General features: G+C 43.4%; 1 protein-coding gene and 1 long non-coding RNA gene across 4 annotated transcripts in view; one reads left to right on the forward strand and one right to left on the reverse strand.

The window, feature by feature from the left end:
• LOC145723175 (uncharacterized) overlaps positions 1-15,169 on the reverse strand; it is a 50,867-nt gene extending 35,698 nt beyond the window's left edge. The window contains exons 1-4 of one of the 3 annotated variants that reach the window (XM_081829294.1): positions 13,759-15,162; positions 11,930-12,049; positions 11,347-11,423; positions 1,770-1,820 (exon numbers count right to left, since the gene is read on the reverse strand). In XM_081829294.1, coding sequence (XP_081685420.1) covers positions 1,770-1,820; positions 11,347-11,423; position 11,930 — 129 coding nt within the window. In that variant the 5' untranslated portion in view covers positions 11,931-12,049; positions 13,759-15,162. Of the gene's footprint in view, positions 1-1,769; positions 1,821-11,346; positions 11,424-11,929; positions 12,050-13,758 lie in introns of all 3 variants that reach the window. The other 2 variants (XR_014148062.1, XR_014148063.1) reach the window with 2 other exon arrangements.
• On the forward strand, positions 14,729-24,489 carry LOC115940006 (uncharacterized). Its single transcript, XR_004074786.2, has 5 exons — positions 14,729-15,015; positions 15,902-16,033; positions 23,343-23,517; positions 24,131-24,179; positions 24,294-24,489. It is a non-coding gene; the product is annotated as an uncharacterized LOC115940006 (long non-coding RNA).
• The last annotated feature ends 1,765 nt before the right edge of the window (positions 24,490-26,254 follow it).

Consider the following 26,254-nt stretch of genomic DNA (forward strand, 5'->3'; position numbering starts at 1 on the left):
AGTGCCATAAACTAAGCTTCTAGAATTAGAACTCGGTGTTGTCGTCTACAATACTCTGTGAATAGACAAGCTCATGTTGTCAGGGGCTAATCTACCACTCCCCCCACAAACAAAGGCAATTAAAGGAAAAAATTCAGCACTGGACATCCTTCAAAGTTAAAAAAAGTTTTATTGCCATATCATTTTAATATATTTTAAATCTTAAAACTGGCTTGTCTTGGTTTGCCAACCAGAAGACTCACTTGATAGGAATTCACAGATTAACAAGATACCAGGGAAGACGACGGGTTGAGGACTAGTTCGTTAGGAGTAGAGGAACTTCTCTGGGAAGTCCCGTGACTGATCAGGCCCAACCTGGGCTCCCCCAGTACTGTCCCTCAGCAAGCACAGGCCCGCCACAGTGTGTCCCTTGTTCGGAGTGGCTGGCCACATTGGGGGAGCACGTCTTCTTCAGACAACATGTTTGCTGCAAACACAAAACCTCAAGTCGGATTCAGGGCAGTATTTTCGGTCTCACATACTTTTATCCGTCCTGTGGCGCTGTCTCATGCACCACCCTTCCGGCACGCTTCTAAACACAATCGGGCAGTTAGATGAAAACACACGTACGGCTTTACCTAAATATGCATGTATATCTCCTCCTCTACTCACTCAACAAATGTTTGTTGAGCTCTTCCTCCTCATGGGCACTGTTCTGGGCATTGAGGACAGCAGGGGAAAAAAAAATACAGAAATGCCTGCCCACAAGGAACCCGGCCAAGCAAAGGGAGGCAGACAGACAGACAAACACACAAACAAATGGGTCTCATAGGCTCTTCCAGCCCATGGAGCCTTTTGAGGGAGCTCGCAGGAGCAGGCTATGTCTCTGGGAGCCCAAGTCCTCCGTCTTTGTTCAGACATGTGGCTATTCCCAGGAGGAGGTGGGATGGGGTCCCCTCCCCTTGCACCTGGGCATCCCTATGACTTGCTTTGACTCACAGAATGTGACAGAGTGAAATTCTGGGACTTCCAACCCAGACTTTAAGAGGATGACCTGTTTCTGCTCCCTTTTTCTTAGAAGACAGTCACCATTCAGTAAACACAGCGGCCCTGCCAGAGAGAGAGAGAGAGACAGAGAGAGCAACAGAGACACAGAAACAGAGATAGACAGAGACAAAAATGGAGGTAAAGAGAGACAGAGAGCAAGAGGGAGAGAGAAAGAGAGAGATACAGAAAGAGAGAAAGGGAGAGAGAAAACAGAGAGAGAAAAGCAGAGAGAGACAGAGCAACAGAGACAGACACAGAAACAGAGATAGAGACAGAAATGGAGGTAAAGAGAGACAGAGCAAGAGGGAGAGAGAAAAAGACACAGGAAGACAGAGAGAGAGAGAGAGGAGGTCTACAGCCATCTTGGGTGGACGAGAGTCAGCCCAGCTCACAGCTCAATGCAGCCACATGACTGAGCCTTGGGGAGACCAACAAAAGAATCCTCCCCCCGGGCTCCAGTCAATCCTTACAACTAAAATGTTGTTTGGAGGCACTAAGCTTCGGGGCACTTGCGACACAGCGACAGATTACTAAACCCTGCACGGGATTAGTCTGGCTCCTGTGTTAACACTAGACTACGTGTGTGTGTGTGTGTGTGTGCTGGAAGTTAAGGGCAGTGATTTTGACAAGAGGTGAGCCCGGCTTGGACATGGGTAGTCATACCCTTGTGGATGTGGTTAGAAGCGCTCAGACTCCGGACTATGCCTCCATTTACACAGAGCTCTGGTACAGGCAGAACTTACCTGCGGCTTCCTCTGGATATATTCTGAAGGGCCCCCACGATCATGTGTGAGCTGGGACAAAAGAGACAAGTCAAGGACAAAGTTGACTTCACACCCACCAGCTCGTTCTTCCCCAAAGCAGCACAAATATCGTCCAAATTCTCCATCAGCAGGCGCACAATCTGAGCGGACAAGGCAGGTCCCCATCAGCAGGCGCACAATCTGAGCGGACAAGGCAGGTGTCCCCGAGACTGCCTGAACGGAGCTTCCCGCACTCAGAAGTGTGCCCGTGCTGGGAGTGAAGAGAGCTGTCAGGAGTCACCTGTCCCCTTCGGACGCACAGGGAATTAGGAGTTCTTTACAACCCCACATACAGGTGCGGAGACCATGAGGCAGCCGCAAGGAAAGCTCAGTACCAAAGACTGTTCCAGAGTCATCAAGCAGTTCTTGGAGGTGAACGCTGATGGTGGTTTCTTTCGGAGAGCTGAACAACAGATCCGGCCCTTCTCATTCCCAAGAAGCAGGTTCTATTTATTGGCTCACAAAGGGGACCCAACCCTGAACGGGAGAATTATGAGGGCAGCGTCACGGGGACTCCAACCGTGAACAGCCACCAACCCCAGTTCACGTCTCCCTGGACACTCCCCCAGGGAGAAGGGCCTTTGCCCGCTCGGGCAGCCAGGTTACTGATGTCTACAAAGGTGGGCAGAGGACAGACTCCTCCGGTGGGTCATCACCGCTGCTCCAGACCCCTTCCTGGTTGCTCCCGACAGCTCTGGGCCCAGAACCACGGTGCTCATTTCCAGGGGACCCAGCTGGTGCTCTGCCTGCCTCACTGGGGAATTAGGTCCATGATTCCTTTGGTTTTCCCTAGGAGTCCTTCACTCAGTCAGGGAATCTTTTACCTGGCACCTACTCTATGCCCACAAACATGTTGCTTTGAAGACGGTCTTTATTCAGAGTCGGAAAGCAGAGGTTCAAATCTGGCCCTTTGAAGACCAGCAGTTTGTAAATTCTCTTAGATGGCCCTGGGCCTCCCCGATCTCCGTTTTAGGAAATCTCTCTCTAACCAGCTCAACAAGAGGACACAGAGGCTCCTCGTTTCCCGTGTTTTGCTCTCCTCCCCTCCCCTTCCTTCCTCTCTGCCTAATTCCCCCCTCACCTGCACCAGTGACGTGTATCTGGAGCCTGACGAGCACCAGTTCTAAATCTCACACGGCAGAGGGTGTGGAGATGCGTGCACGGGTCGCAGTTACCTGGACAGCACAACAAAGGTCTGGGCGCAACTACGAAGCCAACCACGTGCTCTGAAAGTTCGCTGGAATCCCTCCGTAGCACAGACACTCTGCACATCCCAGCTGTTCTTGCTAACACGGGATCGAAGACTAAGTAGAAGACCTACTGAGCATGCAGGTTGCGTGCCATTCATCCGATGTTGAAGCACTCTGGAACTCCTCCGGGAGCCACTTTTGGTCCCTGCCCTGTGTTCTGTGGGCCTGGGCCCTGAATTCTAGGAAGTGCTAAACAGCTGATTCACACAAACGCTTGTTCACACCGCAAAGATAAGTCTCCTCCCCTGTCTTCCCTGAGCTGGGCCAGTAGGAGATGCACCTTAGCAGGTTCACCCCTGGAGCCCTGGGGCTTAGATTCGGGGCTAACAAAGTCATGGTTAGCCTTAGCACAGAGTAAAACAGCTTAATCGCAAATGAATTTCTCACAAATATGTGCCGCTGGTCACCAGGTGCCTAGCCAGGGCAAATCCACGCCCGCCAGGGAAGAAAGGGCTCAGAGCCCAGGCCACCTGACAGCTCGTTAGGGTGCAGGTGAGCTGCAGCAAAGCACAGGCAGGGTCCCCATCCCTAACCCCACCCTCCGGTCCCGGCGCAAAACAGAGAAGAATCACCTTCAGACACAAGCCCTGGGGTCATTACTTACGGTCAGGCAGTCCCTCCTTACAAGACCCAAGAGCGGAACAATTAAATCGGGACAGCAAAACCCCAAGCAGGGGCTACTGCCGAGGGCCCTTTTCCTCACACTCCAGCCGCATCAGAATCCCAGGGGCTTGTTAAAAACAGACTGCTGGGCCCCACCCCAGAGTTTCACGGGGAATTTGCATTTCTAAAAAGCTCCCAGTGGGTGCTGGGCTGGTCAGGGCCACTCTCTCTGACTCAGTGTCTTGTAAGGGACTGGGTGTGTGGTGTCTGATAATGGGGCGCATCTGTCCCAACACATGTAAGAATGCCCAGATTTGCTAATACTCCCACGTCCGTGCATTATATCATCCCCTCGTCGAGCGAGCACGGCGCTCTGGTCCCGGGTGCAGTGTTAAGAGGCCGAGGAGCTGACAGAGAGGCTGATTTACAGCAACACTATGGACAAGCTTGTCCTAGACCTCAAGAGTGGCTCCCAAGCAGCGGAAAGCCAAGCTGCCCCATCTCTGAGAGGCAAGGTCTGTGATCATAACCATTCGGTAATAAAGAAAAATCAAGCGGTGATAATAAAATATAGTATTTGGCGATCAATGGAAAGTGAACTCCCAACATAGTTCAACCAGCAGCCCAACCTTTGACTTTGAAGGGGGCAGCTCCCACCGCAGCCGGACATTTATATTTTGTGGCCAATCAAATCCCAAGCCTACTCTGCTGAAAGCGCTACTGAGTTTCTGCGAAGTGACTCGTGGCATCTCAGATAGGACCTATGGCCACATGAGCCTGAGCTGCCCCCAAACCACGTGACCTGGCTTCAATATTTCGAGGACATTCTTTCCAGGATTTTTGAAGTTCAAGTAATTAAGGCCGAGTGGTTACATTTCACGCAGCCCCCACACCCGCGACCATAGTCACAAGCCCTCTTGGATCACATTGCCGATAAAAACCACAACCCCGTGCCACGTGGTTTTAGAAAGAAAACATGAAACTAGATAGGAAAAAACTGTAAATCTGGACACACTGGTTTCCACAGATATGTTCCATCCTTTTCTCCCACTTTAACTTTCTCCATCGTCTTTCCCCTAAAGCATGGCTTGTCTACACTTATTTGTCTTCTCTGTTGACAAATTGTTAGAGCAATCACCTTAAATTCATTTTGGATGTCATTTCAAGTGGCACTTTTCCTTCTCCTGTTAAAAACGGTCTTGCCTCATTTCAGTTTTATTTTTTTCTCACCTTTCTGTGAACAATTCCTCCTTGGCCAGCTATTGAGTAACGATGTTGAGTCAAAGATATGTTTGCCCTAATGCAGGCAAACCAAACAGGAGCTCCATGGCCAACAGAGACCCAAGGGCCAGATAAAAGGCCAAGAGGCTTTCTCACAGCTAGGTGCGAGCTGCACCCACCGAGTTCCAAATTCACCTGAAGGGTCCTCCTGCAGAAAGGTTTCTGGTGAAAATACTTACATCTAGCAAAAAGCAATGATTAGGAAGGGACTTTGCAGACTTCAGAGTCATATTATAACATTTTTTTAATTGGACAGTTTAGAAAGACGTCATTTTATTCTCAGCATACATATAAATGTTGTGTTCTATGGCTTACAGTCTTGTTTTGTATTTAATGAAGACTTTGTTTTTAGAGCAGTTTTAGGTTCACAACAAAATTGAGAGGAAGGTACAGAGATTTCCCAGAGCCTCCCTCATAATCAACAACGGCTCACCAAAGAGGTACATTTGTTACCGAGGATGAGCCTACATTGACACAAGATCCATAGCTTGCCTTGGCACCCTTGATGGTGTACATTCGATGGGTTAGACAAATGTGTAATAACATACAGTCAACAATATAATATCAAACAGAATAGTTTCACGGCCCTAAAACTCCTCTGTCCTCTGCCTATTTGTCCCTGTACCCCCATCCCCATCAACTACTGATCTTTTCACTGTCCCTATAGTTTTGCCTTTTCCAGAATGTCATATAGTTGGAATCATACAACACGTAGCCTTTACCGACTGACTTCTTTCACTTAATAATATGCATCTAAGGTTCCTCTGTGTCTTTCATGGCTTGATAGCGCATTTCTTTCTAGCATTTCCATTGCCTGAATGGACCACAGTTTATTTATCCATTCACCTACTAAAGGACATCTTGGTTGATTCCAAGTTTAGGCAATTATGAATGAAGCTGCTATAAACATCTGTGTGCAGGCTTTTGTGGACATAAGTCTTCAACTCCTTTGGGTAAATAATGAGAAGCGTGATTGCTGGATCGTATGACAAGAGCATGTGTAGTTTTGTAAGAAACTGCCAAATTGTCTTGCACAGTGGCTGCACCATTTTGCTTTCCTACCAGCAGTGAATGAGACTTCTTGCTCCAAGTCCTTGTCAGCATTTAGTGCTGTCAGCATTCAGATTTTGGCCACTCTAATCAGTGTGTAGTGGTATCTCATTGTTTGAATTTGCATTTCCCTAATGCCATATGTTCCAGACCATCTTTTCATAGTTTATTTGCTATCTGTATATCTTCTCTGGTGAGGGATCTCTTACAGTCTTTGGTCCATTTTTAAATTGGGTTGTTTTCTTATTGTTGAGTCTTATGAGTTCTTTGTATATTTGAGATTATAGTCCTTTATCAGATGTGTCTTTCGCAAATACATTCTTCCCATCTTGTGGATTGTCTTCTAAACTCTCTTGGCATTGTCTTTCAGAGTAGAAGCCTTTTTTGTTTTGTTTTGTTTATTTGTTTTAAGAGAGAGAGAACACAAGTGGGGAAGGACAGAGGGAGAGACGGAGAGAGAATCTCAAGGAGGCTCCATGTGCATCACGGAGCCCAGTGCAGGGCTCCATCTCATGATCCTGAGATCATGACCTGAGCCAAAATCAAGAGTCGGATGCTTAACTGACTGAGCCACCTTGGTGCCCCATAGAATAGAAGTTTTTAATTTTAATAAAGACCAGCTTTCAATTAGTTCTTTAGTGGACAATGCCTTTGGTATTGTACCTAAAATGTCATCACCATGCCAGAGCATATAGGTTTACTCCTCTGTTTTCTTCTAGGAGTTTTACAGTTTTGCATTTAGATTTAAGTACATAATGCATCTGGGTTAACTTTTATGAAGGATGTAAGGTCTGTGTCTAGATTCATTTTTTGCATGCAAATCTCCCATTGTTCCAGCACCACTTGTTGCAAAGACTATCTTTGCTCCATTGTATTGCTTTTGCTCCAGTTGACTAATTTCTGTCGGTCTATTTCTGGGCTCTCTACTCTGTTCCACTGATCGATTTATCTGTTCTTTCTCCACTACCTCACTGTCTTCATTACTGTAGCTTTATGGTAAGTATTGATGTAGGGTAGTGTCAGTCTTCCAAGTTTGTTCTTCTCCTTCAATATTGTATTGACTATTCTGGGTCTTCTGCTTTCTATATAAATTTTAGAAACAGTTTGTTAATATTGAAAAAATATTTGCTGGGATTTTGATTGGATTGCACCGAATCTATAGATCAATGGGAAGAACTAATATCTTGACACTACTGAGTCTTCCTATCCATGAACATGAAATCTTTCTCCATTTATTTAGTTCTTTTGATTTTGTTTGTCAGAACTTGGTAGTTTTCCTCATATAGAACTTGTCCATATTTTGTTAGAGTTATACCTAACTCTAATACCTAAGTATTTCTTTATTTCTTTTTTTTGGGGGGGGGGGAGGGGTGCAGGGATGCTAATGTAAAGGTATTGTGTTTTTAATTTCAAATTTCACTTGTTCATTGCTAGCCTATGGTAAAACAACTTACTTTTGTGTATTAGCCTTGTATCCTACAATTACACTATAATTACTGATTAGGTCCAGGAGTTTTTTTGTCCATTCTTTCAATTTTCTACACAGATAATCATGTCGTCTGTGAGCAAAGATAGTTTTAAGTCTTTCTTGTCAATCTGTATACTTTTTATTTCCTTTTCTTATCTAATTGCAAAAATAAGGACTTCCAGTACAATGTTGAAAAGTAATGATGGGAAGGGACACTTGCCTTGTACTTGATCTTAGTGAGAAAGCCTTGAGTTTCTCACCATTAAGTGTGATCTTAACATATGTTTTTGCAGATATTTATCAAGTTGAGGAAATTCCCTTCTATTTCTAGTTTACTGAGAGGGTTTTTTTTTTTTTATCATGAATGAGTGTTGGATTTTGTCAAATGTTTTTTTCTGCATCTACTGATACGATCGTGTGATTTTTCTTTTTCAGTCTGTTTATGTACTGAATTACATCAATTGATTTTCAAACGTTGAACCAGCCTTACATACCTGGGATAGAGCCCAACGGATTATAGTGTATAATTATTTTTATGTTTGGGGGGTTTGATTTGCTACTGTTTTGTTGAGAATTTTTGCATTTATGTTCAAGAGAGATATTGGTCTGTAGTTGTCTTTTCTTGTAATTTATATCACTTTACTAATAAACATTACTAATGAAATTGGTGGACTAATGTTCACTGGTCACAAGGAAAGGCTTCTCTGTACATTTGTTGCATGTTCTCTGATAACTTTGTGCTCTACCCTAGATAGGTATGGCTAGGTTAACAGGCTTTGGAGACAGGCTGGATTTGGATTCTGGGTTCATGTCATGCTAACTGGGTACCCTGTGTGAGTGAGTTGTCAATTGTCTTAAGTTTCCATTTCCTCATCTGCAAAATGGATTTACTAAAAAATAGTACACCATCTCACAGGGTTTGTATGAAGATTAATTAGTATAATCCAGGTACGATGCTTGAAATATCATATTAAATACGTATTATTATTTTTGTTATTTGCCTAGCTACATCTTATTGCTTTAATATGAGCTAAAAACCCAGGGCACCTGGGTGGCTCAGTCAGTTGAGCGTCTGAGTCTTGGTTTCAGCTCAGGTCATGATCTCAGGGTCATGAGATCAAGACCCACATCATGCTCTGCGCTCAGAGAGATTCTCTCTCTCCCTTTCCCCCTGCCCCTCCCCCCAACTCATACTTGCTCTCTCTCTCTCTCAAATAAATAAACCTTTAAAAAAATATGAGCTTAAAACTCTTTTTTCCTTATTATAATATTTTATGTAGGACATTTTTAATTTTTAGTCTATTCTCTGGAGCCTTTTCCCATGGCACTGTGATATTGCAGATTGATGCCTGCAAAATAAGTCTTACTTAAATTTAGTGGTGATTATTTTTCATATATAAGGTAATGTTAACATCTCCTAAAAAGCTGTAAAATGGAAAACTGTAATCATTACACATTAATAAGCCTTGCATGTGTAGTGTGGCTTTGGGTTTATTAACTAGAATCTATACTCAGTCTTCTGAATAGGAGTTTTCTATACAGTACGTTTGTTTTTCACATCGTGTGTTATTTTTCTAGTTGTTTTTTCTCTGTATCTAGATGATTATGCACTTTGAATCGGGAGAAACGTTAACATCTGCCTAGGTGAACCTCTCTTTCAAAACCAAAATCCCTGGTGTAGGGTACGGGGAGGGAGGTAGAACGGGGCAAAGGTGGATGGTGGTGTCCAGTTTAGGCTTACACACTTCCAAGCTACCCAAAGTTAGCCTGGAGCAAGGGTACACCTTTAGTCATTAAAAAAATTCCATCTCATATTGAACTGAAATTTACTTCTTTGTAATTCCTTCCCTTTGGTCTTAGTCTGGTCTCTGAAGCTACTTAGGAAAAATATGAAATACATCTGAAATATGCTTTTTGGAATATGAAATAATATGAAACCCACATGAGAACCCCAAGTGTCTGAGGACCCTTACGCTCCCCTTACACGTGTCTTTGGGCTCAGTAAACCTGTTTGAGTCCTTCCCGTGTGGAAGTTTCTAGAGTTTTACTATGCAGTCCAGCTTTCTTTTGAAAAGGGGACAATATTTTCATTCTTGCCTTGAAACGTGCATGAAATCCTGTAAGTTGTCTACCAAATCTCCCCCACTGCAGCAGAACCGCTTCTATACACATGCATGGATGTGGGGACAAGAAAGTGTTTTCAGTGCTTCTTTGAATAGAGGGGGTGACCAGAAATCATTTACATCAAAGACAGTTGTAATTTCTTCAACTTCTCCAGAGACAATGAAGTCTTACTTTCAGGCAGATAGTGATTTTTTTTTTTTTCAAAAGCTCCACATTTCTAACATTATTAGAGAAAACCACCTTTCCTAGTTTAATGTGTAAGACTTATCTTGATTGAAAGGTGTTAAATGGAACTTCAGAGTCTGGAGTCATGAGACCATGTTGTCTTTCCTGCAGCGAATGCCATACATAAGACAAACATTTGCTGCAAATTAAACTTTCAGCCATCTCCAACCATCTGACAAAGGGGCCCCAAAAATGCTGCCCTGTCTAGCAGACTGAGAGTGATGTGCTCTTGCACCCGGGTGTGAAGGGCCAGCCCTCCTCAGCTCATCTAAGAGGGCACAGTAAACCGTATGCTGGCCCAGGCCCCACCGGGCGAACAGAACAAACCCCAAACACCTGCCCGATGGCTGGGGCTATCGTCTGTGCCCCAACGATTTGCTGGTGAAGGAAAAGTTCAAGACACAACCTACCAGGTGGTTCAGAAAAAAAAAAATGATAAAACCATTCACAATAAAATAAAACATGCTTTACACAGCATACATTCTTCATTTTTATCTTTAAAAGGAATTATGCCAGGCACTTTCACATCGGGTTCCACTCACAAAAGAGGCATTATCATCACCATTTCTAGATGAACTCAGGGGGGCTGACGACCTGCTCAGACCACTTTAAAAGGAGAAAAACAAGGAGATGGACCCAGATTTTCTTACTCCAAGACAGAGCCTTCCCTTCACTGCTGCCACCAGGTGCAAATATGCAAAAAAAAAAAAAAAAAAATCCAACACTATGAACCAAGGCAAAAAATTTCTTTTAGGTTTGAAATCTAACCAGCAAAGTGCAGGTACAAAAATGCACTTCATAATACTCTACATTCTATCCTAGATCCTTCAGTCTTTAATTTCCAAATCGTGCCATCTAGCTTTGGAATAACAGGCAAAACACCACTCTGAGAAGGAATGGAGATGCACAGAATAGTGAAGGAAGAACAATGGAAGCACAGCACCTGTCAGAAGAAAAGCATCCCCGAATTCCCGACCCCTGCGACCAGGGAGCAGTGACTTCAAGAGCCACACCAGTTAAAACCAGCTCAGGAAACCAGACACACACTGGGACAAGCACTCTCCTTTCTGGAAAAGCAAACCCTTTCAGACCGTACTAAACCTGCTGTGTATAGAGAAACTCCTTGGTTCATTTTCACCCTGATTTTATATAATAAGGAACAAGCCTAAGTTATTTTCTTCCTCTCCAAACCTGTATTTCTACTTGGTAATTTTGCTACTCTCCCTGTGCCATTTTTAGTAGGTTTTATCTCCCCAGATACACTCTCAGAAGCAGGGACCATGACTGTCCTCTTTTAGATCACCCAAATAAAAACTATTTGGATGATGCAAAGCATTACTTTGCATAAAATAAGAATTTAAAAATGTTTATTACACTCACCATTTTGCTGAAATGAATATTTTAATTCTAAGTAACTAAAAATCATGGAACATAGTAGACACACAAAAAATATTCCCTAGTGGAATTAAAATAGAGTGTTAGAAAACACATTTTTCATCAGTATGAGAAATCTCACCTCTTCCCTCTGACTGGCATTGACCATCCGCCTGGTTTTTCTTGTCTTAGGAGCAGCCCAGGGTCTAGGAGTAGACACTGGAAAGAGATGTTTTAAAGTTATCAAGGACGCATCTGCTCACGTAGTAACACAGTGTAGCATCTGATATTATACATTTTCACTACCCTATAAATAGAAAGGAATATGAATTCACATTGAGATACTTTGCTTAATATTTAAGATCAACTTTAATATTTGAACAATAAATGCATTCTTTTGCCACAAAACTGGAAATTTACAGCCCTTTCTTTCAAAATTTATTCTGGGATTTCAATATTTAACAATATTATTTACATACATGAATGCTGGTAGATCTTTTATTTATCACTGTATAAAAATCAAAAATTATATCAATATGTTTCAATTCTTAAAATTCCAAGAAAAACTAAACTTATTTTGGTAGAGACAAAAAGCACATTTTATATGTAGCATTTAAATATTCCAAAATTATAGTAAACAGCATTTGTATTTGGAACAAGGTCCTGTGTTTTCTAGAAAATGTTACTATTTTTCTTTTGTGAATGTTTATGAACAGGCTGCTAACTTGGGTGCTCAGACTCCTTGGCATCACATACGGAGGTCTGGTCTCATGATTGCAACAAATCCATGATGACCAGATGGATGATGGAGATTTCCAGTGGTTGGGGCGTCTCCTCACACTGATCTATTAGAAAACATAGAACACTTGCTAATGGTGGAAAGAAATGTTTTGACAACAGATACTCTTCCGAGCCCATCACAGAACCTCCCTACGTCACCTGCACACCTATGTGCTCTCAAGAGTGAGAACCATTGTTTTGGGGGTTTTTTGTTCCTTCTATCTCTAATTTAAAACCTTCATTCAGATGTCCCAGTTTCTGTGTCCACTCAAAAAGATCCACAGTCTGTGTGTTCCCAGGATTTAAGTCCCGTTTACATATATAAATGGGCATGTCAGAGTGAACAGCCATAAGCCATTCATTCCGCAATGACCAGATCCAAACTGTCCCTCCTTTGTCCCTCCTTGCTTCCTTTCACTGGAGAGCACTGGCCCCTCGCCCTGAATTCCCAGGTGGAGGAGCTTTCTCAGCAGGCTTCCCACACCACCCCGCCCTTCGCCCTTTGGGAGCTCTGCGTGCACATGAAAAAGCGACAGGCCCTTTTGCTCCAACACACCTCACCACAATTTGCCCTTGAATTTTTCTGTTCTAAAAAACAAAAAGTTAATTTACTAAGAATGTTTAAATCTTCTCTGGAAGTCAACTTTTTGTGTTAATGGATTAAGTGCCCAAATTTTGGAAGAAATCTGCAAGTTTGAGCAAAACGTCTTTAGACATTTTTATGGAAACAGCACATAACAATATTTGGGGTAATGTGAAAGATGACATTGTCTATAAAACCCAGAACATAGGTTGGGGAAGAGAGTCTAGAATATTCATGCAAGATATTAACATGAATACGTAGCTAATAAAAGATGATGCTCACCTAAACATACTTTGCCTTAGCATTTTGCCCAAAGGAAAAGCTGTGACTATCAGCCGGTCATGTTCACTGTCCGGCATGGCCTACACCGGTACCTGGCATGGGGAACATCTAATAAATACTTATGCGAGAATCTGAGGGCGCTTCGCTCACCCTGAAGCACTACAGACCTCAGAGAAGGTGGAATCCGTCTCCCAACCCTATGAAGCTCTTCCATGGGCTACTCGATCCAACGCATTCATCTGAAAGCATCGCAAGCCACCCAGTGGTGTTGGTTAGAGTTTCATTCACTTTCCCACCACTGGCGTCTCCTACATGCTTAACAGCTACGCTTCCATGAGCGTCCATGATACCATTGGGATGAAACCCACCGTGGGATATGAGCGGTGTTATAGGACTCGACAAAGTAAATTTAACTTACAAAATTTCTTGCAGCCCTACTTTAAAATCTCATGTTCTCAAACCTCAAACAGTTTTTGGGAACATTAGATTTTCATCCCTCAGCTATTTATCACATGTCTTTGTGCACAGTACTTAGCAAGGAGGAAATGCCCAACATTTATTGAAATGAATTTCTTCACTCTGGTGAGAGAGGCAGCCCAGGTACTGAGGGAAAAAGTGTGCAGTTTTTTCTCACCCTGAGATTTGGATCTTGATTATTGCTGTCACGGACGTTAGTTCACTAAAGGAAATATCAACCATATAAGCACGATTTTACAGCTCCTATTTATTTAAAAAATTATATTGAAATCCACATAGTTTCAAAAAGACACTTCGAAAATCTCGTAAAAACACCCCACCTGTAACGTTAAACTAACTGGAAGGCAGATTATATCACTACTTCCCAGGACTCAGTTAAAAAGTGAAAACACTTATCAAAATCCAGAAGAAACAAATAGGAAAAATACAAACTTTTAAATTTTATATTCTGGAGCTTTTGTTGGATTTCTGTTCCACAAGCTTCTTCCTGGATCAGCTTCCAAAACTCTTCAAAGGGGCTCACGTTCTTCAAGGGTCCACATTTGGCCAACTCCCTTGGCAACTCTGTAATTTTATTTTCAGAGAGAACAATAATTGTATTTCAATGATATTTTAGTGACAAATTATAAGTCAGCAGATAATTAGGAATTTAAAATCCCATTTCTAAGCATCGAGAGTATAACATGTGGATACCTTACAGGTATCTGATTAGGAAAGTGTTATTTTCAAGAGTAATTGACCCCAAAAGAGTAATACCTTTGAAAGTCTCTGTCCTTAAATTCCAGGGGTTCATTTGCATTTAAAAATTAAAGGGAACAATTTGAAGGGAAGTAAACTGGACTTTTTTTTTTTTCTTTCTCCTCTTTCTCCTCTTCCTTCTATCCTCAATAGCAGTAGCTAGGAGTTAATGTAAGGGCACTTCTTTGGAAGATGCTGGTGGAGCATAGGAGAGCATTAGGGACAAAAAGGAAAAAGAGGGGAAGAGTAGCCTTGAGGACAGTGAGAGGAAGTAGATAAAGATAACTGTCTTTTACAATTCAATTTTTAATTTTATCTCCCTTTGACGGGGAGACTTTAGAATTACCATACACTATAAACCAATTGTCACTTAGGAATATGCTGCTATGGTAATAAATGATGGCATCAGGATTCTCACCTCTTCTAAATATCATTTCATCTCTTAGAAATTGGGAGGACATGTCACACTGATAAGGCATGTTTTAGTAAGTATAACTAGATATATGGAGCAGCTTCTTTAAAAGAAGGAGGACAGCCCAGAAAAACTAATTAGGGATTTTTAACTCCGGGATGGAATTTCCCGTGTTCAGTTCAAGGAGAATAAAATCAAGGAACAAAGGGCTCTAAAAGGATTGGGGTTTTTTGGTTGTTTTTTTTTTTTTTTTTTTGATGATGATGCAAATGTAACTGACGTCAGCACAAATCAGACAATGTTTTCTCTCCAATTTCTGAAGCAATTCCTCACTATGTGAGGTCGTTCTCGGTGGCGGCTGCGGTGGCCCCCCCAGGTAGGATCCCTCCCTCCCTGGGCAGGAAGAACTTGCATCCACCACGGCTGTGCCTGGCGCTGTGCTCAGAACAGAATGGCGCTGAAATGAAAGGGACGCCTGTCGTGTGGTGCCAGTCTTCACGAGCGCCTGCGAGGGTACGGAAAGCAGACCCTCAGCAAGTGTAGGGGTTTGGGGGGCATGATGTTGGGGTGTCCCCTCCTGTCCGGCTTTCCGCGTTTCACATGTCCCTGAGCGGCTGACAGGGTCTGGCATTGCTCCCACCTACCGAGGGCAGAGGCGCTGCGGGGTCCGGGCCCCCCAGTTCCTGGGTCGTTACGACGATGAAGCATGTTTGAGAGGAGACACACAGAACACTGCGGCAGGGGCAATGCCCCGCTCCCAGCTTGCCCTAAGTCCTCCTGGGGGGGCACCCGAGCGCGGGGGGCACTCGGGGAGTGGGCAGGGCGCGCGCGCGTGTGATGGGTGCACGTCCCGGCGCGATGCGCGGCGTGGGGGGGCACGCGGGGGTGCGGTGCAATGCGGGTATTTGTGGTGCGTGGATGCAGGGCGGGGCAGGGCGCGGAGGGGTTGGTGCAGGCGGGGAAGCGCTGCGGGGCTGGCGCTGCATGGGGTGCCTCGGGGAGCGGTGCAGGGGGGCGGCAGTGCGCCAGGCGGCGCTGAGTGGCGTGCACGCAGGGGGAGGTGAGGTGGGCTAGTTTGAGGTGCGTGGGGTGCCTGGGGGGCGGTGCAGGGGGACGGCTGTGCGCGGGGTGGCGCCGCGTGGGGTGCATGGGGGGCGCTGAGGTGGGGGTGCACGCCTGTTCACCCCCAGGAGCAAGCTGCAGGGCAGGAAAGAAAAGTTGCGGTCAGCCTGTGGTCCAGTAGCGGGGAGACAAAGGCGACAACAAATGACAAGTAAACATCCAGCCACAGGAAGCCATTAAGGAGAGTGGGCGCTAATGAGCGCGCAGCGGGGACCCGCCGAGGAAACGCCGCGGGCCCCCGACCCGCCCGGAGCCCCGCTGGCAGGCCGTAAACCTGCTGTGCTCTTCTGTCCCCCTTTCCAGTTGTGCCATTAGAAGCCGCAATTACTGGCATCCCAATAAGAAGACTCCAGGGGTAAAAAGAGAAAATTGGGATTCTGTGATTTCGCACATTCTCACGTCTTCCCTTAACTAGCCGCGTGTGAGCACGGAGATGTGAGTACCAAGCCACTTCCCAAGGAGTCTTGTGAAACAGTTTCTCGTAAAAATCAACTCTAATGAATAACCAAATGTTCCTTTGTGCTCCCTTAAATTTTAAACTATTAAGAAACTTGTTTTCAAGTAGCAGTGGTTTGTCAAGCAAGGGTCCATGGCCTCGCTGTGACTTGGTGTCTGAACTATTTAAGATACTTACAGCTGGCTTTCATTTGGGGAGAAACAGTTCTTTCTCCGGATGGCTGGATCGAGATTTCACAAATACCCTGGGGCAGGTGGTGCGCGCGCGCGGTCCGGGAACGTCCTCCGCGGACGCCCGGCCCGCGGCCACCCCCTCGGTCGAGGCCCCGGCGGCAGCGACAGCCAGAGGCCCTCCCGGCCAACCCGGTGAAGCCCGGCCGCGTCCACTCCGGGCCCGGCGAATCCACAGGTACCAGACCACCCACAGAGATGGGCTTAGAAATAACGTAAGGGAGCTATGCAAAGGCACTTCCAACAGAATCGTGCCTTTTAAACTTGTTTACACTTAAACATTTGAGAAAGTGAGTGGGAAAGTGGTTTAGGGTAAATTTCATTTCAGTAAGCCTATTTTAGATGCTTGGGCGAACAAGTATTGCTAAGCATTACCCAAGACTTGGAAATTGTTTCTTTATGATTTCTTTATATGCAGTATTCCCTTTCTGAGAAAAAGAGAATATATCTGATCATAACATATCTTTACAGATAACACATGACAGTGTAAACACTGATGAAGTTTAAGGAGACAAGCAAATCACTTAAATAATCCCAAAAGGAACTCTAGTGCACCCTGGCATCTCCCCACTGAGGCGGTCCTGTCTTCTACTTTGTGCCTTGCCATCTCTGTGACTTTCTTTCTTGGTGAAAATTCAAATATATTCTCATTGTTATATTTCTTGTGTTGTGCCCTGAATATCAAGTTAGAATAGCTTGATTAAGCTTTAATAATGGTATCACCCTATCCCATTGATTCTAACTGAGCTAGGAACACTTGAATTCAGAATAGAATATATGTGTTCTATATGTATGTATATATTCTATTCATTATTTTTAGTTTTGAGCCAACATTTCTGATCCTGACACTACAACGTCTCCATAAAATGAGTTGGATTTGATGGCACCTTCAGTCCCTTCTGAATCTAAAATTTTAAATTTCTTCATAATTTTTTTAAAAATATCATGTTAATATATGTCCATGTTTTTTTAAAATCACGTTGTTCAGAAGGGTTTAAAATAAAAACGACTAACTTCTGTTTCAGCCTACTCCACCCAAGCCAGCTTCCCAGAAATTTCAACTTGACCCACTTCCGTTAGTAATTATGTTTGTATAAGCCTAGTCACAAATAGAATAACCACCACCCTGGAAAAAGATTTGCAGCCTTCTGCTCTCTGTCTCTCTTTTTCTTTAGATGTATAGAAAGTGTGTTTACTGTTCTCCTTTCCCTTTCGCTGTGAGGGAGTCACACCTCTCAGAAGAATGGAGGCATCCAGGGAGAATTTTCCTTATGCAAACCTTGAGTCTCCTAGAAGATTTACCTTTTTCTTGAGTCATAGCTCCCTTGCATTGATTTCCCAGAAGTGCAGCACCAGACCCACAGGGGTCTCCCCAAGAACCCTAACTTTACACCTTACTATTTTTCTAGTGCTCACAGTTGACTGAGAGGCAGCTTCAAGTCAAGGAACCACAGTGGCAATGAGAATCTAATTGCTGTGGGCAATTGTAAACTTCAGTAGTCATGAATTGTAATATCTACACACCAGGTACACCAGATTTGTTCATCAAAATTAGGCCCTTTCTTTCAAATCAATATTTTGGGGGAATATTTCCTCTATGAAAACAGAAATCTATAAATATAAAATTGTCTTAGAGATATTTTTAGACCATGAAAAGTTATCCAAGATTGCTTTGGCTATTTGGAGTCTTTTGTAGTTCCATACACATTTTAGGATTGTTCTGTTTCTGCAAAAAAATGTCTTTGGAATTTTGATAGAGACTGCATTGAATCTGTAGATTGCTTTGGGTTATGTGGACATTTTAGCAATATTCTTCCAATCCATGAGCATGGAATAGCTTCCCATTTATTTGTGTCTTCTTCAGTTTCTTTCATTAATGCCTCATAGTTTTCAATATACATGTCTTTCACCACCTTAGTTAAATTTATTACTAAGTTTTTTATCCTTTTTGATGAAATTGGAAATGAGATTATTTTCTTAATTTCTCTGAGAACTCGTTATTAGTGTATAGGAATGCAACAGATTTTTGTGCATTGATTTTGTCTCCTGCAACTTTACTGAATTCTTTTATTAGTCTTAAGAGTCTTTTGGTGGAGTTTTTAGGTTTTCTATATATAATATTATGTCATCTCCAAATAGTGACAGTTTTATTTCCTCCTTTCCAATTTGGATGCCTCTTATTTCTTTTTCTTGCCTCATTGCTCTGTCTAGGACTTCCAATATGGTGTTGAATAAAAATGGCAAGAGTTGGCATCCTTGTCTTGTTCAGATCTTAGAGAGAAAGCCTTCAACTCTTCATAGAGTATGATTTGGCTGTGGCTTGTTCTAGAAAGCTTTTATTATATTGAGAAATGTCCCTTCTATACCCACTTGTTTGGAGTTTTTATCATAAATGGATGTTTAGTTTTTGTCAAATGCTTTTTTTGCATCTTTTGAGATGCTCATGTGATTTTTATCCTTTACTTTGTTAACGTGGTGTATCACATTGATTGATGTGCAGATGGTGAACCATATTTGCATCCCTGGGAGAAATCCCACTTGATTACAGGGTATGATCCTTCTAATGTATTGTTGAATTTAATTTGCTAATATTTTATTGAGGATTTTTGCATATATTTTCATCAGAGATATTGGCCTGTAAGTTTCTTTCCTTGTGGCCTCCTTGTCTGGTGTTGATATCAAGGTAATGCTGGCCTGGTAAAATTAGTTTGGAGGAGTTCCTTCTCCTTCTAGTTTTCAGAAGAGTTTGAGAAGGATTGGTATTAATTCTTCTTTGAACATTTGATAGAAATCACCAGTGAAGCCATCTGGTCCTGGATTTTGTTGAGAGGTTTTTGTTTTGTTTTGTTTTGTTTTTTAAGATTTTATTTATTTATTTGACAGAGAGAGACACAGCAAGAGAGGGAACACAAGCAGGGGGAGTGGGAGAGGGAGAAGCAGGCTTCCCGCCAAGCAGGGATCCCGATGCGGGTCTTGATCCCAGGACCCTGGGATCATGACCTGAGCCGAAGGCAGACGCTTAATGACTGAGCCACCCAGGCACCCCTGGGAGGTTTTTGAGTAATGATTCGATCTTCTTACTAGTAATCAGTCTGTTCAGATTTTCTGTCTTATCATGATTCAGTCTCAGTAGTTTGTATATTTCTAGCAATTCATCCATTTCTTCTAGGTTAACCGATTTATTGGAGTATAGTTGTTCATAGTAGCCTCTTGTGATCCTTTGTGTTTCAGTTGTAACTTCTCCTCTTTCATTTCTAATTTTACTTGAGTCCTCTCTCAAATAAATAAATTTATTTATATTTTTGCCAACTTTATCTTTTCAAAGAACCAGCTCTTCATTTCATTGATCTTTTCTACATGTTCATTTTTTACTTGTGCGAGAACCATGTTTTTAACTTTTTGAAAATTATACTTGAAGGGCTTAGTAAACATTAATTGCTACTCATTCATATCCAAGATAAATATGGATTGCAGTATTCTTTATGATGCAAATATTTATGGAAATAATAAAGTGAAATAATGTAGCTAACAACTAGAAAAATTAAAATTACTTATTTTGTATTTGTATAATATTTAATAAAAGACACTGAAAAATATTTAGTGAGGGAATAAGGAAAGTGCTTGCATTTCCACTCTCTCATGTGTTCAACATAATTATGATAATTTAAAAATATTTAAAGATCCTTATTTTAAAACTGTACTGGTAGGGGAGCCTGGGTGACTCAGTCAGTTAAGTGTCTGACTCTTGGTTTTGGCTCAGGTCATGATCTCAGGGTCATTAGACTGAGCCCAGCATCAGTCTCCATGCTCAGGGAGTTTGCTTGAGATTCTTTCCCTCTGCCCCACCCCCTACTCACACGCGTGTTCTCTCCATCTCTCTAAAAGAAATAAACAAATCTTTAAAAAAATGTACTGGTACAAGTAAATAGAGGAATAAAACTGGGGGAAAAGAATCTCCTACCTTTCAGTTTAAACACTTAAAAAATAAGCAGCGTGGTATATGAAAAGGACATGAGTTTTGGAGTCCATCTAACTTGGGCTCAGATCAGCACACAGCTTTGGGCAAGTTGCTTAACCCCTCAAACCCTCAGTTTTTCCAGCGGAAATTAGACTTAGTGAAAATAGCTTCCTCCCAAGCTTGTTCTGATGGCAAACCGCTGTCTGTGATAAGCCTGGAGCAGTCTGGCACGCAGGAGGAAATCAATGCATATTAAATAATGCTTTTGTACCCCATGAGTCTTAAAGTTTTATCTGCTAGTTGTATCAACTGATTTGAGAACTAATTATATGGAGGAACTACCACTATGTGCAAAATAGTTTAAAAATCTTAACTTTTATCTATTTCATGAATGAACTGGGCTATTAATATGCTAAAGATATGCTGCTCAGGTTAATAAAAATGACGCAAACCAATAACCACTTAGCCATTAACATCTTTACTACATACTGACATCACACTTTTTACTGGTGTTAATGGAATAAATGGAATAAATTGCATGCATTCAGTATTTATTGCTGTGTAACACATTATCCCAGCAGTAGCTGATTAAAACAGCACACATTCATGACCTCACAGTGTCTGTGAGTCAGAAGTCTAGAAATGGATTAGCTGGGTATTCTGCTCACAGTCTCAAGGTTGCAGTCAAGGTGTTGGCTGGGCTGCATCCTCAGCTGGAGGTCTGACCGGGGAAGCATGAGCATCCCTACTCACGAGGATGTTGGCAGCACTCAATTCCTTTTGTTACAGGATTTATGGCGGCTAGCTTCTTCAGAGTCAACAAAGGGAGAGAGCAGGATGGAGTCTTATATGATGGTCCATGATCCCCAGAGTGGCATCCTTCACTGTTGCCATATGCCATTGGTTAGGAACAAGTCACAGGTCCTACTCTGTGATTCAGAGTTGGGGATTACACAAAGGCATAAATACCGGGAGGCAAGAATCCTGGGGACCACCTTGGAGTCTGTCTGCCACCATTGCCTTCTGTCCCCTGTGTTCATGGGCCTAACACGTGCAAGAGACACTCAGCCCCTCCCAAGGTTCCCAAGATTCTCTTCTCTTCATAACATCAGCTCAGAGTTCAAAATGTCATTATCAAAATCAGGTCAAAGTTCAGAGAAGTTTCCTGGTATAATCACTAGGTTCAGTTCCTGGGACACAGTTTCTGCCAATCTATGGTCCTATGAAACCAATGAGAAGAGTTACTTGCTCCCAACACACTGAGCATGCACTGGGGGGACAGGCAGGTGACAACAACCACAGAGAGTTCTGCTCCAAAGAAGAGAGAAATGGAAAGTCTAAAGGAGTCTCTGAATCCAAAAGGGCAAGGTTGGAAGTTCCTCTATGAGGTTTCAAGGCCTGGGAATAATTCTCACAGCTTCACCCTCTGGGCTCTTGGTTCTGCTTTCTGAGTCTTCCTTGGTTTGAAACAAAAGGTGGTGCTTGTTTGCAGCTGAGCCACTTTCTCAACCTGCTTCCTGACAGTAGAATTTAGGGGTTCAGATGGTCTCCTTTCATTTTGTACTTTCTTCATTCCTTTTTACCCAAGCTGACAGGTTTCTGCAGAAGCAATTTTCTCCAACTTTGTGTGTCTCCCATGGATTTCGATGGGACTCATTCCATGAAACAAAGACCTCACCCACAGATCTTTTTGAGATCTCTACCACTGGATCCTGCTGAGATGACCCTGGGCCAATGCCCTGAAACTCCTTAGAGGCTCCAGAATTGATTGACAGGATCTGAGCCACACCCTTAATCTTTTGAAAAGGTCCTTGTGTGACTGGAGTTCCTGACCTTGGGATCTTTGTGAGGCATCTTTTAAGGTTGTGCAGTCATGTCTTCGGCTTCTTCTCTTGACCATAATGTCTTCATTTTTGTATCTTTTGCCTTCTAGAGAAGTTGACACTCTGATTTCAGACTTCTGCACTCCAGAGCTGTGAGGGAATAAATTCTGTCGACCACTCCATTTGTGGTCACTTACTGTGAGCCTCGGAGCCAATGCAGTGAGCTATAGGATGCATGCAGTGCTTCTCCCTCCAGTGTTGTGTGAACTCCACTGTTTATCAATCTAGAGTCCCACAGAGCCATGCACCTGGGGTTCCATCAGCTGACTATGGGATCATCTTTACTTCCACTAAAAGATCACGTATATATCTCTGTTTTCTTACCCTTCACATTTTAGAGATTATGCTTATGTGCCTCTGCCCCTTCCTGGGCTGAGCTCCTGTCACCAAACTTCCAGAGCTCAACTCCCAGCCCTGGTGTTTTCTAGTTGGATTTCTGGGAAGCTCCATGACCTCTCCATGTTTCATGTTTCTCATCTGTGGATGGGAAGGGCAACAACAGAGCCTACCTACCTGGTTGAGCTGTGAGGGTCGAGCTGTGAGGGACAACTGAACAGGTGCATGCCCCATGGGCTGCTCCCTGGGTGATCTGCAGGGGCAGGTGCTCATTGTTGTTACATTGTATCCTGACTACTGGCGCTGAGGATACAAACATATGTTGAATGAGTTACGATTTGATGCCATGTCCTAAACACTCATTTAGGTTTGGTATTACCAAAAAAAAAAAAAAAAGCCATGAATTTGTGTGTGTGTGTTTCACATTCCTTCAGATCATAGGTATAAATTTAAAACAACAATTTATGAGGCCCTTTTCTACTTTAGAAATCTAAGAAGTAAATCTTCAGCTTCCAGAAGCTGAAGGGAATGAAACAAGCTGGATAGTCAGGTTGCCTAGGTAACAGGATTTAAAAATAAAGTTTAAAACATTGCATTCATTTTTTATTTGATATTTCCAAAAATGCATCAGCTACTTGCTATGCCTTTTTCTTTTTCAGTGTGTATCATTATAGTCAGTTTTATAAAAATAAACTGGTAAGATTCAATTATTAACTCTTTACCTGGCTCTTTGTCTCTTGTATTTCTAAAAATAATTAAAGGGAACACCTACCAAGTACAAGGCACTCTGCTGGGTTCTACTTTCATTACTTAATTCAGCAACTATGTATTGAAGATGTTTTAAGTCAAACCCTGGTCTGTGCTCTGGTCAATTTACTAGAACCTTGCAAAGTGGATATTTCTTTTTCTGGGGGAGAAGACAGACACACAGCTAAGAAACGAGGTCGATGTCGCGGGGAGCCCACCGAGGCTCGCTTGCAGGACTGCTGCTGCGTGGGGCGGTCTCCCACAGTAACCATGGACAGCTGTACTTGATGCACCTGTTGCTGACTTCGGTACTTTGATTTTGTAATTCTGTTATGTGTGCCTTTCTATGTAATGAAAGTTTTATACAGTTATTAAAGTTACATTATTACATCTTATTAACTACCTTGATCCAGCTAATTTCCATTCAGTAAAATTTCATTGATTGTTTATGTGCCAGCCCATGTCAGGGATTTTTAGTTTGGCTCCTTTGATAGTAAAATAGTAATAACTCAAGTGACTATAATTTAAATTTACTAGTGGAGCTGAATGTTTTCATGCAGAAATCCATTATTTCTGTTCCCTCCTGTCTGATTCTTGTCCCGGCTCTGCCCTGTGCCATCTGGAAAGAGGACGTAAAATATGCCCTCTGAAAAGCTTAATATAATCTGTAAACATAAGGGCTGTTGTGTGGAACTGTTAGTACCCGTTGAGTATTTGTTTAGCAAATTATTGGTTATGTATTCATTAATAGCAATCTGTATGCATTCTGGATGCAAACTTTCATCATGTTTCCACATTTATTGTTTTTGGATTTCATTGTCTTATACCATGAAGTTTTATTTCATTGTATATAAAGGTTTTTACAGTGTTTCTGGGTTAAACCTAACTGCTGTGTCTCTGATTTTATCATTTCTGCCCAAGAGGCAAAAATTAACTTCTCCTCCATCACCGAGATGAACAAATTGCTCTGGTAAGAAACAGTGTACCGTTCACTGTTCGCCCACCTGTAGCTGGGGGAGGCTGTAAAGCTTAAGTGCTAGGCATTTTTCTGTAGCATCTCTTCTCCACTGGTTTGTTTTTCCAGGCTTGTTCTATATTAAACTTCCATAACTTGGGGTGCCTGGTGGCTCAGTTGGTGAAGCGGCTGACTCTTGATTTCGGCTCAGGTCATGATCTCAGGGTCATGAGATCGAGCCCTGCGTGGGACTCCGTGCTCAGTGGAAAGTCTGCTTGAGATTCTCTCTCCCTCTCCCTCTGCCCCTTCCCCCCACACACTTTCTCTCTCTCAAATAAATAAATAAATCTTTAAAAATAAATAAATAAACGTCCGTAATTTGGATTTCTTCCTGCAGTTGATTCCTGTGTCCTGCCTGCAACAATTCCACGGGGATCATTATAATTGTATCATACCTTACCAACCCACACTTGACTAAGAGAATGGTGAGCCTTCTTACCCAGACCAGAGAGGGGAGAGGGCGAGCAACAGGAGACAGCCCAGGCCGTGAACCCGTCCAGCAGCACTGCACACCCAGGGCCTTGAACCCACTCCACGTTGTACCAAGCCCTGAGCATCTCCCGCGTCGGCCCTACAGCCCTGCTGCTCTGGTCTTCTCCAGCCTCTGCTGACTGGTTTTCTGCAGCTGGTCAGCTGCTGTGGCCTCTCTCCCGCTTTGGTGACGGACGTGCTGCCCATTGTCCAGCCTCTACAGCTGGTCTGAGCGCGCTGGCCTCACCCTGCTTCCTGCTTTGTCAACTCCGACCGCCCCTTGGGGTCAGGTGGGAGGGAAGGGTGCTGCCCTCGGGGCTCACAGCTCTGCTGGCCCCTAACGGCTGTTCCTGTAAGTTCCAAGGATCTCAGGTGGAATGCATTGTAATGACATTAAACACCAAGATTCTTTCCTGCCGAAGGTCCATCGGGGACTCCATCCTTCAGCCTGGGGCGCATCTCTAGGGTGCTCCTGGGGTCCTGGTTGGCACTGGAGCTCCCATCACAGTTTCCACCGGAGTCTTGGCTCCCCCATGCCTCGTGGGCTCAGGCCTCTGAGGGCACGTGGATGTAGCCCCAGGCGGACCCTGCTCAGAACCTTTCTGGATTCAAACACAGCGGAATATTTCTTGATGCGCAGCCAGGCGTCCGGGACCACAAATGACTCCCCTGCCCATACTGGGGTGATAGTGCCAGGGTCTGCATGGAAACAGCGCAGCTCGTTGGCCCTCAGACGGCCGCAGTGACCATTTTAATTCTTGGGTTCCAACCTGCTGTGGGCTTAGAGCTTGACAGAAATAAGAGTGTAAAAAATGTGTCTAATGACCATATTTTATAAGAAACACAACAAAAGAATCAGATAATTGACCAACTATGTCGACAATTAAACTTCTCCATTAAGTCCAGATGAATGTCTATCCCGCCTGCAAAGGACATGCCTGAGCTTACATGGCTGCTTTTACACAACGGCCATGCAAAAGGCTGCAAGGTGGAAGGAAGTAGTGTTCAGGAGCTGGAATCTAGAGGCACCTGTCTGGGTTCAGTTCCAGCTCCGCCACATACGAGCTACGTGACTAACAAGTCACTCTGTCCTCCCTCGGTTTTCCTCCTCTGGGGACTGGGCTTAAAAACAGCAGTGCCTCGCTTCTGTGGTTTCCTCCAGAGCCAAGGTCGTTGATACGGACGAAGTACTGAGAGGTGGGCTTGTTGTGGTAAATCCTCTGTAAGTGCTTGCTACTACTGTGTTTTCTATCAATACATCAGTAATTATGTTTATGCACTACATGGACTCTGTGACATGCATTTTGATTCTTTAAGGTCATTTGGCTTAGTTACTGTTGTCAGCAAAGTTCCAAATGGTGGAAAGAGCTGGATTGTTAACCCATATTTAGAAGAGATGTCACCACATGCCTCAGTGATGCACTCAGAGTTGATCTAGAACTTTCTTTGTAGTATGATTTTAAAAGACACACACATATACACAAATACATGCATATGCTACATCTCATGCACTCATTTGTGCAAAATCATACAGGTAGATTTAAAGCCACTATGACGAG

The sequence above is a fragment of the Leptonychotes weddellii genome, chromosome 8, assembly GCF_054177405.1.
Source record: "Leptonychotes weddellii isolate Sample4059 chromosome 8, ASM5417740v2, whole genome shotgun sequence".
In the NCBI taxonomy this organism is placed as follows: Eukaryota; Metazoa; Chordata; class Mammalia; order Carnivora; family Phocidae; genus Leptonychotes; species Leptonychotes weddellii.